At 29.2% G+C, this 14,375-nt stretch overlaps 1 protein-coding gene across 2 annotated transcripts in view; it reads left to right on the plus strand.

Annotated features, from left to right (window-relative positions):
* LOC107442658 (adenylate cyclase type 10) overlaps nucleotides 1–14,375 on the plus strand; it is a 103,249-nt gene that overhangs the window by 52,716 nt on the left and 36,158 nt on the right. For both annotated transcript variants that reach the window (XM_087159129.1, XM_087159130.1), the window contains 9 exons: nucleotides 26–77; nucleotides 1,799–1,884; nucleotides 3,054–3,201; nucleotides 5,487–5,518; nucleotides 7,316–7,428; nucleotides 9,238–9,314; nucleotides 10,421–10,607; nucleotides 11,357–11,551; nucleotides 12,890–13,070. In XM_087159129.1, coding sequence (XP_087015255.1) covers nucleotides 26–77; nucleotides 1,799–1,884; nucleotides 3,054–3,201; nucleotides 5,487–5,518; nucleotides 7,316–7,428; nucleotides 9,238–9,314; nucleotides 10,421–10,607; nucleotides 11,357–11,551; nucleotides 12,890–13,070 — 1,071 coding nt within the window. The remainder of the gene's footprint in view (nucleotides 1–25; nucleotides 78–1,798; nucleotides 1,885–3,053; nucleotides 3,202–5,486; nucleotides 5,519–7,315; nucleotides 7,429–9,237; nucleotides 9,315–10,420; nucleotides 10,608–11,356; nucleotides 11,552–12,889; nucleotides 13,071–14,375) is intronic.

Consider the following 14,375-nt stretch of genomic DNA (forward strand, 5'->3'; position numbering starts at 1 on the left):
TTTTTATTATTTATATACTACTTAGGTATATTCTGGGAAAGTGGTTCAAAGCCTCACGTCACTTTCTGGCATGTTTGGTATGATATTTATTTCATTTAATGTTCCATAATTTGTTTAAGGAGCATAGAAATATAATACAGAATAGTTATTTGATTTGATAATATGTGAACGGAACTATGATTACAAAATAAACTAAAGTAGTTGGAACTACATTAGCCATTTAACTAAATTAAGGATCAAACACGAAACGATTTCTAATCAAAGGAGTAGCAAGAAACATATTATGTAACAATTATTAAAACAGTCAAAATAATCTTAAAATGTAAAAATTTAAAAAAAGATAGATTTTAAATTTTTTGAAGTAATTATTGAAAAATTGGTGAATAATTGTATATTAAAAACAATTATTTTTTATTCATCAGCTTAAGAAAGTATTTCTTTTAATTTCAGAAACTTGTTTCCAAACTTAGAAATTGTAATATTTATATTATCATCAAAGTATGAAATTTCACATTCTAAAATTTCATACATTGATGATATATACCTAATCATTCCATAGAATAATTTTAATTAATCTCGCCAATATATGAAATCTCGCATTCTGCATAATTTTTAGTCATTATATGGAATGCCTTAAATGGCTGGTCAATTTCTGAAATCCATTATTCTATAGAATATCTAGTCAGCAAAAATCCAAAAAGAGGGTATGAAATTTATCATGCTTCACATATTGCGTAAATATACTAAAGAATGACTGGGGAAAATAAAGGGCAAATTTTTTAATGAGAAATTAAAAGGTGATTCCTGAAGCTGAAAGCTGATTCATAAGATCTGTTTTTTTTTCGATTTTTTTTTATATTTTATTTATTTATCTATTTATTTATAACAGTCGTTGAACATCCCACCAAATTTTAGGTGTACGACTACTAATGTTCAACTCCGTAGCCTTGTACTTTTAAACCAAATCCAGCAGACAAGGAAACTTCTGGATCAGTACCCCCAGATGAATGATTTTTTATGGGAACATAGAGGACTTTGTGACTCGACAGATTTACCGTGCATCAGTCACCATTCACTACACAGGGAGTCTTCGACCAGCGGGGAACGAACCCACGACCCCTTGGACATAGACCCAGCGTCCTACCAACCTGGCTATCCCGGCCCTGCTTTTCTCCGATTGAGCAGTGATCTATAATTTAGATACTCACAATGGTCATCGACAGAAAGTATGGCATGGAGTATACCATTACTTGTTCATATATAGCACTTCAGTATCAGTTTAACTAGTATTCATTTTAAGTTGAATCTGGAAACAGTGGGTGTATATAAATTTAAAAAATTAAAATATAAATGTTTCTTAATTCAATAAAAAATAGAGTTGTGCTTAGAAGTGGCCATCATACACTATGAAACGATTAATATTTCACATATTGTCTAAGCATTCTATAGAATAACCAATGAAAAGACATTCCATACTACGTTTAGGTATTACTCTGATATTTATTCTGGTACATCAAACTTTTCCAAGAATTTAATGTTCTATACAATGACTGAGAATTCTTTACAATATTACATTACATTCAGTACATTACAGAAATTTTTGCTGGGGCAGCATTTCATACTTTGACAGTAACATTTTAAGGGTATATTTATAATATCCCATAAAATGTTACTATATATATATATATATATATATATATATATATATATATATATATATATATATATATATATTACATTGTGTTTATTGGTTCATTTTAGTATCTAATAAATACAAAGGAATTGTTAATGTATTTAGGAGACTTAAAGCAGAGGGACTCAATACCTTCTGATTCAGAACTGGCGACGTACTTATGGAAGTATTTACCTACACCTCATGATCAAGTAAGAACAAAGTTTTTTTTTATTAATTTATAAAGATTTTTATTTTTCTTAATTTATTATTTTTATTTTAGTTTAGTTACCTACTCCTAATTTTACACATTTATTACTAACGTTTGAGATATCTCGTCTCACAAGAATTAATTGTTGTTGTTGTTGCGTATGCCTGATAAGGCAAAGGGGTGCGATTGTTCTTGTTTTCCAGTGGCGCCATCTATGGCCAAGAATTTCATAAGGATTAATTCACAGCATTAAATGCAAGATATTTCGTCTTTTACATTTTACTTTTTCACACTTTAATATGAAACAATTTATATTAATGAAACATTATAAATTTTGCAAACAAATATTTTTTTGCAAAGCTTAAAATGTTTTGTTTATTTAAAAGTTGAAATATTGCCTCTCACCTTATTCATTTTTTATTTCTGCCGAAATCGGATAATTGTGTTCCAAATTATTTGCAAGAAACAGTTTTTGCAACAAAAGTAGTCTTGGAATGCAATTTACATTTAGAATGTAATACATTTTAAGCTTGTGTTTGACTGGAAATAAACGTGCAATATTTTATAGGATATTTTTATAACAATGTTTAGTTTTAAAAACATTTTTATTAGTAATAAATAAATAGTTTAAATATTAGTTTAAATAAATAAATTAAATTTTGTTGACTTTATATAGTCAAAAATTCTAATTAACTCTTAGCATTAAAACATTAGCAAAAGTTACATATGGAACAGAAAGTATTACTTATCATAAATGTTTTTTTAAAATGACAAATATTTGTCCAAAGAGAGAGTTATATAGAATGATTATAAGTTAACTTTATCAACAAAGTACCTCTGATGAACATGCCGTTCAAATAAGAGGAAGAAAATTAGTAAAAAGGTGTTGTAAAGTATGAGTTCAATAATAAAGTAAAAAATTAATGCCATTGTATACTACCATAATCTCTTCTTGAGCGCTTACTTTATAACACATTAATGAAACGTCATCAAATCAAACTGTCAAAACAAATGCTCTCGAATTAGGAGTGTATTTGTTAGAAAGTTTATTTTATTATGTTGCATTTTATCGCGTTTGTTATTGTTAAATAAATATTAAAAGGGATAAAATGAGCAATTGTTTTAGATGGAATAGATAATGGCGAATACAAAATTCAAATTTCTTTTTAGGCTCGAACCTATGGACAAGTGCAAGTCATGTCATCTGTTTCACAGATTATCTCAGTCGCAATTCATTTTCACAATCTAAACATTTCTAATCCTGACTCTTTACAAAATGTAATACTAGTAATTGAAGATATCATCCAGAAAAGTGGAGGTAAATTATTAAAACCATTATCAAAATCCTTTAATTTGCACAACGGAACTATTAACTAAAATTAGTAAAGTTTGGGGTAATTTTCCATTTTCGTCCTTGAATTATTCCATCACACATTTTTCCAAATAGTTCCCAAATCGTATTGTTGCTTAGTATTGTTATTGTGAAGGTTCCCAGCCATTTTTAAATCACCGTTCACTTTGCAAGTGGAAGAATTCTCATCGCTCTCTTACAAAAAAAAAACACAAAAAATACAGTAATAAATAATTGATAAAAACTTTTGTCCCTTAATATTTTTTGGTATAGTACACTTCAACAACCATGTCTTTAAGTTTTTAAAAATATACACAGTAAAAAATTCCTGATCAAATTACGGTAAAAAGTATCAGCACACAGGGTGTCGTTATTTTTTATCATAAAATCTATTTTCTCTGGAAAATGTTACTTAACAAAAAATATGACATAATGTAATTTTTACGGTAATAATTATTATATGATCACTGTATCATTCTACTTGAGTGGATACTACTGTAAAAGTTACAGTATAATATTTTACGGTAAAAATGGATTTCACGGGTAAAATAGAGTTTACAGATAATGCAACCAAAGTGCAGATTTTTTACCGTAATTTGATCTGGATTATTTTACAGTGTACCCATCGACCGAGGTTATATAATAGGAAAGTTTATTTACACGGGTTGTATTTACAAGAAATATTTACATAAAAAACATTTGTATTTGAAACATTTTTATTTAGCTTTGATGAAAGCAACTCCAATGTACAATTTTCAAGTGTTTGCATAAAAAAAAATTCCACAGATCAGTTTGGAATTTACATTAAATTTTATTTTTTTATGTGCAAAGTAATGCAAGTGATGCCGTTTATGATTCAAATAAGATCAACCTTTAATCCCTCTCATGCGCTTGTTTTTCCTGTACAGATAATACTGAGCAAATCATATTTCCAAAAAAAATCTAGTAGTTATATTTTGTAAGTTAACAATAGAAAATTCAAAATTAATTATATTCAGATAATATCCTTTTAAACTATTTAACAAAAAAAACACATAAATTATACAGATAAATTAAATATACTCCTAAGTTCTTAAGCTACTATGCAATTTTTGCACTGTTATCTTGTAATAATGTACAGTACGCAAAATATATAACGGAACACCTTACCCTTTAATCTTAAGAACAGATTACCAAGTACTAAGATTCTTAAAAGCTAACCTAAAATAGGTTATTTTCTTTTGCAGTCGTTATTTTAAGTTTCATTTTCAGATACAAAAACCTGCTTGACCTCAATCATGCCTCAATTTGTAAAATTTGGTCCCTACAGTTCAGTAGGGGGAGTAGTCGAAAGTTTAAGTTTTTTAATGTTAATTTCGCATTTGCGTTTCTCCTTTTCATGGATGTCACTTAATTTTTTTCATCTCAAAAACAATTTAACCGATTCTGACAAATTTTGGATTTTGTACAGAATAGATCGATACCTAGATTAAAAGACTGTAAAAACTTTCAAGCCTTACAGTTAAAAAATTAATTGAGCACTTGCAAATTAAATAATTAAAAGTAATTGACAAGTTAAAAAATATCATTATTACATAGAATTATTTTTGGATACACGAACCTTGAATTGTGAGCAAGAAATTCCGTAATGAAATCCCTTGATGTTTTTTTAAGTCCTTGAAGTCATAAAAAAATATGCACATTAGGAATCACAAATTAATATGTAAGCGAAAAACAAAACAAAACCGTTTTCGAAATATAGAGAATCATTATCAAGCTGAGCGAGCTGAAAACGCTCAAGCGAAGTTGATTGCCAGAAGAATTTGAAAAGAGTTGAAATGGGATTAATAGAAACACTTCCAAGTCAAATGAGGTGATCAAAGTGGTTTTGAGTCATGTGTCTTTTGCCTTTCTTACTTGTGATTCGACTGATTTCTATACCGTTTTTGTTTCTATTTTTCCTTAAAAAATTTGTCGCTCCTACTGCGCATACGGTTTTGACTTCCATTTCTTTTCTTGTAAAGTATTTTTAAAATGTGTATTAAGAGAGGGGATTAGGGAACAAACACCCTGTGCAAAAATTCAAATTCAAAATTTAAGCAAACATGAAAGTTTAATAGGTTTAATAGAAATAGTACTAAATTAATTACTTTGGGATTATGGATAACATTTATTTGGTCATTCATTCAAATTTTTTGGTTAATCATGCAAAAAAATTATGATAAATTACAAATGTATATTTTCTTATCATTCTTATTATATTTCCTTTTTAGGCATCCTTCGGAACGTTCTCTTCTTTGATTTAGTAAGTCTTATTTACACACAGTCACAGTACTTCTTAGCCTTTCATAGGTATCTGAAAAAACTTACCTCTTTTTTAACCTCATAAAACTGAGACCTACTGAAAAGCGTTAATTTCTTTCTTTTATTAATTTCGTTAATTTTGTTTTTTTCATTAATTTCATTCTTTTGTTGTATGCAAAAGGATGTTGAGAGTTTTTTTGGACCTTTTTCGATTGAAACTTTTTCAACAAACAATTAAATTGTTGTTAGTAAGACTTAACATTATATGCAACAATTACCCAATTTATTACAGCACATGCGTACTTTCTTCGTGCATAATTTATATTTTAAAAGCTATTAATCTTTAACTTTTGGCTAGCCCCTCAAAATTAATCCAAATATATTTGCACCACTAATTCGTCTTATAGAGCGTACTGTTTATTAAAAATTAAAAAACATGCATATTGATGATTATTTAAACATTTTTCAATATACAGGGTATTTCGTAAAAACCACCCTAAATATGAACTTTTGGAATCCTTATCAAAAATGGAAACGAAAAAGATCCACATTTGGAGTCAAAAATTAATATTTAACAGAGCGAAGAAAAAGAACGATAGCAGAAAACAAACAGAGTTGAGTGACTATAATTAGTAACACCTTTAAGTTTCAGCCTCCAATCAAACTTGTTTTAATGTAAATTACAGCTGCTTTCCTTCACTACGACTGGTCAGATTTTAATAGTGTTTTTGGTTTTTCCTCGGTTTAATATTGACTTGCAACCCCTAATGTGTTTTTTTTTATCAGTTACTCATTCAAAATTTATTCATTCAATATTTCAACTGATTATTAATGAAATTCATTAGCAAAACAACCAATTTGCACGCATTTTGCGTCAATTTGTTTTATATTTAGAGTGATAAATAAATTTATGTTTTCAATTTATTCTTCGAATTTATATATTTAATTTAAATCGATTTTGACATCCTTTATATCTAAGTAAATTAATCATGTTTACGCTACCCTACAATAATGAGAGACACTTTCAGTTTTTGATATTGTTTTGAAATTCTCAAGAAATACTCGGAGAACTATTTTGTAAGTTTAGAAGTAATTAATTCATGCTATTTTTCTTACTTATATATATATACAGGGTGTTCCAAAATTATCTTTACAACTTCAAAAATTCATAACTTCGAACATAAACAAGATATTTTTATTATGTCTTTTGCATGTATTACTGCAACTAATAAAGTTTTTTTTCAATAGGCTGAAAAGTTTTAAGTGAGGATGTGGACACCACAACAGAAAGCTCAATGCGTCTCATGGTTCATGGAGACGAAATCAGATACACAGGTTCAACGGAACTTCAGGACAAATTTCCAAAGAGACCCACCATCCAGACCCTCCATCCGTGCATGGCACACAAGCTTCATGAGCACCGGATCAGTGTTGCATAAAAGTGGAGCCGGACGACCCAGCACAAGTCCAGAAAATGTGGAGCGAATACGGCCATGAGACGCATTGAGCTTTCTGTTGTGGTGTCCACATCCTCACTTAAAACTTTTCAGCCTATTGAAAAAAAAACTTTATTAGTTGCAGTAATACATGCAAAAGACATAATAAAAATATCTTGTTTATGTTCGAAGTTGTGAATTTTTGAAGTTGTAAAGATAATTTTGGAACACCCTGTATATTTTATAATATATATATATATATATATATGTATATGTATATGTATATGTATATATATATGTATATGTATATGTATATGTATATATATATATATATATATATGTATATGATATATATATTACAGAATTTTACCGTAAGTATATGTTTTGGATATCCTGGTGCGAAACACAATGATGACGCTGTGAGATCTATTCTATGCTCGCAAGATATTGTGAAAGTTTTAAGGAAACAAAATGTGTAAGTAACATAATATTTCATGTTTTTATTTAACCGTTGATTATTATTAGACTACTTTGTACGAAAGTCTACTTTGCACGAAGTCTACTTTGTACGAAATTTATGCGAAAGGAGAGCAGATATTTTCGGCTTGTTTAAATATACGAAATATGCATTGACATTTGCGTGACAGAGACTAGAAAAACACGACATTCTACCAGGATTTGCCTGACAGACTAAAATCCATATTTTGTATATAACTGTTGCATAATTAGATTTATTTTAGCACTGTAGTTGATGCTGATTGGCGTCAGTTTGCGAATTAAGCAATCACCCGAGATTCAAACTTCAAAGCCGCTTGTATTATAAGTGATAATGAAATCCTCCTTGGGCCAATTCCAAGATAAAAAAATTATAGCTCAATCTAATAACAATCATAAAATAATGCCTTATTTTACTATCTCAAGCAATAGTGGAAATAATAGCAGTCAAATAATAGTAATTTAAAATTCCGTCAAATCTGAAATAATTCAATTTTTAAGTGACTCGTAATCAAGAGTCTCTACATTTACCTACATTCCTAGTATAACCCTGGAATCAAATAGAGGTGTACAGAGGAGAAATATCAGTTTTGTGAGAAAAGTTTCCTGATTTTTACTATTCCTTGTAGAAAACAGCAATGAATTTAAAACTATAAAAGAAATAAAAAATGGACAAATATCTCAACAATTACGGAAGGAAAAAAAATTCTTGCTGCACGAGATTCCTTTAAAGATCTTAAATACTTTCGTGTTGCTGGATTCAAATATACAATCGATTTCTCTCTCCAAACTGCAATTTTTTTTTTTAAATTACGTTTTTATGTTATATTTTTTTAAATGTACAAATTTATAAACGTTAAAAATAACTATAAATAACAGGGGTTGTGCATAAATGTTTCGACAAACTAAGGGTGTTTGGCACATAACCAGTATTAAAACTTCTAAAATATACTCAAAATATCACCACACATCGCTAGGGATACTTTCCTATTATAGATTCTTCGTATTCTTCGTAAGATTTTTTACGGTTCATAATAGGAAAGTGCCCCCAGCCACGTAAGACGTTATTTCAGGCATGGGTTTCTATGCAGTTTTAATGTGCTGATGATGAGTTTATCGAAACATTTATGTATCCCTCTGTTATAAATTAAGTTACTAACTTGTACATTTCGACAAAAAATAGATTAAAAATATCATTAAAAAAATCTGCATCTTCAGGAGAAAAACTAATTTCAGATTTGAAGATTAATACATCCGAATCAGGTAAGGCCAAGTAATTGTATAAATTCAACAAAACATTTGTTCTTCACTGTGTAATCATTGAATTCGATTAACTATAAAAATAGTGTTTGAAGGCAAATGTTTATAGGGAGGTTTGTTTTAAAGGAGTTTAACTTAAAATCATGAGTTTAGTAATTACAGATAGGAAACGTATACATTTATGAAGAAATTGCCTTATATGTAAGCATGTGTTTACAAACTCAACCTAAAGGCACAGATTTTATTATTGAAAAACTTCTCTCAAATATTCAGCTAATAACATGAAAGTTAACTATCAAAGTCAAAGCAGCATGGTTAAAATCATGGACCAAGACATATAGAAAAATGGTTTATCTTACAAATGTCGCCTAAGCAAGATTGTAATTCAATTTATACAATAAAGCAATAAAAACATTATTAAACCTATATTCTAATTTTCGTTTAAATTTTGGGAATTCTATGAAATTTATAAATTAAAGTATTTTATTAAATTATCTTGTTTAAATTACTAAATATTGCTTCCTTGCAGAAGAGTAACTATAGGAATTTTCTCGGGCATCGCATTCTGTGGTGTTCTTGGTCCTCCAATTCGAAAAATATGCGTCGGTAAGTTTTAGACTGTTTTACAATTTTTAATGTTGTAAATGTGACAGTTTTTAAATAAAAGCTCTCATATATCCTTAAATAATATTTATTTAAGAATTGTTTATCATCTACCAGCTTTTTTTATATGTTTTTATAATAATATTTTTCATAAAAGAAAGTACGAATTATTTTTCGCTCCTAAAATTTTGAGTAAAGTCATTATACACTGTTAGAATTTTCATTTTAAAATTACGATAATATAGCAAGCAACCTGCAATCCCTCTAATTAACCATAAAGTTTAGTGTAAAGAACACTTTTTACCTTTAATAGTATACTAGTATGTTCAAAAAACCATGAATATGAAACTAAACGGGTTTTTTAATCGTTTACAATTAGCATATCAAAATCGTAAACAAATTTAACTGGACTTAGGTGTTAGGCTTTTTGTTAGAAAATGAGTATTAAAGCTAAGTTGCGGTCAAAAAAAAGTTTTTATATACATTAGCAGCGGAATGTGGTTTCATTAGTTTTTCTAGTAGATACCTATCGTATCGGAAATGCTAGCCTTTTTTTTGTTAAGCAGATCTATGGTGCTGCCATCTATGCATTAATGAGAGTTATACACGATTTTTCTCCCAGTTAACAGTTTGAATACCATTTTATTTATAGCTACTTGACTGCTTTGTTTGAATATGGTGAAATAACAATTAAATAAATTTTTATTTAACCATTCTTCCGACAAATTTCTAACAGTGTAGTTAGAGCCATATAATAGCTTATTTTCGCTATTATTTTTTACAAGCTTTAGGATTTCATGTTTAAGAATTCAAAAATTCTTGTGGCTGTTTTGCATTGAAGTTAATTTTAATTAAATGTTTAAAAATCTTAATCATCTCACTTTTTTAGTACCAAGTTCGTCAATTAATATTGCTTACAATATATTTTTCGAACATTACTGGTAGCATCAATATATTTTTCGTAACAAGACGATTACGAAAATATATTGATGTCACAAATTAATAAAATTTTATAATTAAGAGTTCAAAAGTTCTTGTGACAGTTTCGTCCTGAAGTTAATTTTAATTCAATGTTTGAAAAGCTACGTCCTTAATTGCTTTGCTTTTAGTTCTAGGTTTGCCAATTAATAATTCTTACTTAGGAATCCGATACTATGCAGAGTTTGAGATAATTTGTGGCATCAATATATTTTTTGTAACAAGAAGAACATTAGGGAAGATTTTTGAAGCTGTGAAGGAGAACACAAGACGAATAAAGAACCAGACAATATTCAAAGTACAAGTAGAACCGGACGAGTACGTCTACTATTAATTACGTAGTTAGGATCATCCTTATTTTTTCGGACCATATAATAGAATGGTTATTAATATTTCACTTACCTGTAGTCATAAGTTGAGCACAGTTGTAAAATAGTACGCAATCACTGCAACCTTGTCGAAAGGTTAAACTGAAACATTCTTGCATTCAAATATTCAAATTGGACCATACTATCGTGTAATCTAGTTTGAGATATGCTTAAAATTAAAACTTCTGCTGAATAGTAGAAATTTAAAAAAAAATTAGAACGTTTCGAGCGATACGAATTCTGTTGCCAGCACGCAATGACAGATGGCGTTAAATATCACCAGTTATAGACTCATCATGAGTCAGCATCCCTTTAACGTTCGGCTAACCATGGGAGTATTTCATTGTTTTCCTCCCCATGTAACGCTAATGCGGATTAGTTCCATCAAAAAGTCCTTCTCGAAGGCTAGTTTGTCGCAATTTTTGATCCAGGAGTTCCCTTGTCTTCTGGTTTAGGCTCAAAATTACAGGGCTACGAAGTTGAACATTGACAGTGGTAAATTCAGGATTGGGTCGGCTATTTAACGCCGGTTATAAGATAAAATACAAAATAATGTGGTTCGAATCAGCACAGTATCAAGAATACTGTGCATGATTGCGTACGCTAATTTTAACACTGTAACCCTCTGCAATTTGCACTTGTTGTTTAGTCCATTTGAATGTCTTGAAATAAATTTTGCTTAATTTTTGCTTCTCTTAGGTTCAAACCGGACGCGATTTGCTCCGGGAGAAAAGAAGATAAGAAGAACTTCAAAGAAGCTATGTTGAAATTAAAAACAGACATTATTCATTTAAAAGATACCCTTCCTTTAGTTATCATCACTGGAAAATTGGGAGCAGGAAAAACAATCTTTTTCAATTGGGCTATGGAACAGTCACGGAAATTGGGTTTCAAGTAAGATGTATTTAGCAAGCTCTGTAATCACAGTCTAAATATGTAATTTTCTGAATACTTGTCAAAAAATAAAATTGAAAAAATATATATATTTGAGTGCGTTAATCAATACTTAAGCTAGGAAGAAACTACAAATCAACAGTGATGAAGAAAATTGAACGAAAAACATCAAAAAAGTTTAAATTCTTTGAAGAAATTCAGAAATATTTCCTAAACCCATCTCTCAACTCTTTCTTCTTTAGGCATTTAAACGGGTTTCAATGTTCAGTTAGTGATTCGTTAGATTTGAATTGTGTTTGTTTCTTGTAAATATTTGTGTTGTGCTAAAATATAAATTTACCTATAGTTTTTTGACAAAGATTCTAAAATACATATCAAAGGTGGTGATTACGGAACACCCTGATTAATTACCAGATAAAAACTTCTTTATTGTAAATAGATAACTTTACAATACAAAAACTACGCGTGTTAAAGTAGAAATGGTCTTTACTGATACTTTTTTTAATAATTCAATCATTTTGTTCTAAAAAAAATCAAGTTTCATAAATGGGAAGTTTTCGGAATATTGAAATTAAAAAGTACCCTAAAAAATTATTATTTTTTAAAATAATTTTTAACATATTTTGCTAAATTTTAGATACGTTTAATTTCAACGTAATATTCTAAGATTTATTCCTTAATAAATGTAAATCTTTTAGAAAATTTTGTATCTTCATTATACAATAACTTATTTAACTATGAGTTTCAGGAAATCAAAATGTATGAGTAAGATTTTCCGAAGATTTCCCGTATTGTTTGGGTTATCAAAAAACATTATATGATGTATATTAAATTTGATATTAATTATTGTTCATATTCATTCCCCTATAATTATCGTACTGTGCGTATTTTTATCAGTGCATATATAATAAAAATTTATTTAATAATTTAGCTACTATAGCAGAGTAATTATCTTTAAATTCCAGATATTCAAATAACAGTTCAAATAAAATTAATTAAATAAGAAATCAATTTTAATAATTACCAGGTTATAAATGTCTAATTAATACTTTACGCATCCTCTATTGACAATTCTAATGATAAAAAAAACAGCTGTCTGTAGACCTTTATTTAATCGAAGTCCATGAAAATCATTCATATTAAAGTCATGAAAGCCAATCAATTGCATTTTGAGATCTTTTTAATAATCCTAACTACTTGTCATAAGTGAAATAGTTCATATATTTTGAGTTAAATTTTACTCACTGGTTGTGAAACAGTTTAGTTAGAGATATTTCATATAAACACACTTTATTTTACACAAATTCTTAAATAAATTTGTCAAATTTTCTTTTTCAGACTAACTGTTAATATTAAAAACACTGTATTCGAAGAGCCATTCGACAACAGCTGGACAATTGTGAAAACTGTATTGAGAGATTGCAATATCGATAGCGATCAAAAAGTGTTGGATCTGTTTGGTGATCCAAACGTTGAGGAAATACCTCTTTACTTACTAAATAGGATGATCAATACTTCGGTAAAATTATTTCATTCCTTCGATCTATATGTGCATTTGTGAACAATAATTGCTGCATAAAATAAGCACTACAGTTTCTTGCAAAATTACTGGACTCACTATAAGATTCTATGCAAAATCTTAATTATCAGGTGATATTATACAGCTTTATTGTTTTTACGTGACTGAAAAGGCCGGGATAGCCTGGTCAGTAGGGCGCTGGGCCCATTTCCGAGAGTTCGTGGGCTCGAACCCCGCCGGCCGAAGACTCCTCGTGTAGTTGGCACGTTAAAATTCCGTCGAGTCGCAAAGTCCTCCATGTTTCCATAACAAATCAATACCTCTGGGGGTACTGGATTGGATATCGATCGTTCTCTGATTCAGGTCAAAATTACGATTTGTGGATGAATGAATGGATGTATGAATGGGTCCGCCTTATAAACAGGTGTAATGTATGATGCGGCAGAAGTCGAATTCTTGGCCAAAGATGGCGCCACTGAAAAACAAGAATAGCACACTCTGCCTTAAATTTGCTCGGTTGCACCAAGCAGGCTTGCCCGTGTGGCAAGTGGCATTAGAACCAACCAACCAACGTGACTGAAACCGGTTTGCACTTGCTTACATTCGTGTATCAGTTGGTTACATTAGACGGTATATAATACAAATTTGGGGATTGGATGAATTAGGAGATATATTATATAAATATAGAATACTTATTATATCAGGTATTATATTAGTATATTATAATAATTAGATCAAATTATTAGACACACTGTAGTGTTTTAATAATTACATATTTTGCACGATTTTGTATGCAATACTTTTATATTTAAACATATAGTTAATGGGTTTTCATTCAGGAGATTTTTTGTATACTTCCTATTTGTATTTATTTTTAACGTATTGCATTACAATGTTAATCAATTGATACACGAAACAAGTGCAAATCGATTTCAGCCGCGTAAAAACAATAAAGCTGTATAGTATCTCCTGATAATTAAGATTTTACGTAGAATCTCATAGTGCGTCGAATAATTTGGCCATTGACTGTATGTTTGTAAATTTGAACGTAAGTAATTCCTGATATCAGAGAAACTGATTATTGAAATCAATGGTAGAACTTATTAAAAAGGATTCTCAGAAATTTCAGAACATTAGTTTAAAAAACATAACTATAGTAGGAATCTGATAACAAAAAAATAATTAAAAAGCATCTTATTTAATCAAATAGTAGTATGCTGTTAAGTTTTATAAATTAGTTTACCAAAACATGTTTTTAAATCCATATTTTTAGGCTTCTCCATTACGTCGAAAGAAAGCATTCTT

Source organism: Parasteatoda tepidariorum, chromosome 3, assembly GCF_982258835.1.
Source record: "Parasteatoda tepidariorum strain Cologne lab strain chromosome 3, Ptep-v5.0, whole genome shotgun sequence".
Lineage (NCBI taxonomy): Eukaryota > Metazoa > Arthropoda > Arachnida > Araneae > Theridiidae > Parasteatoda > Parasteatoda tepidariorum.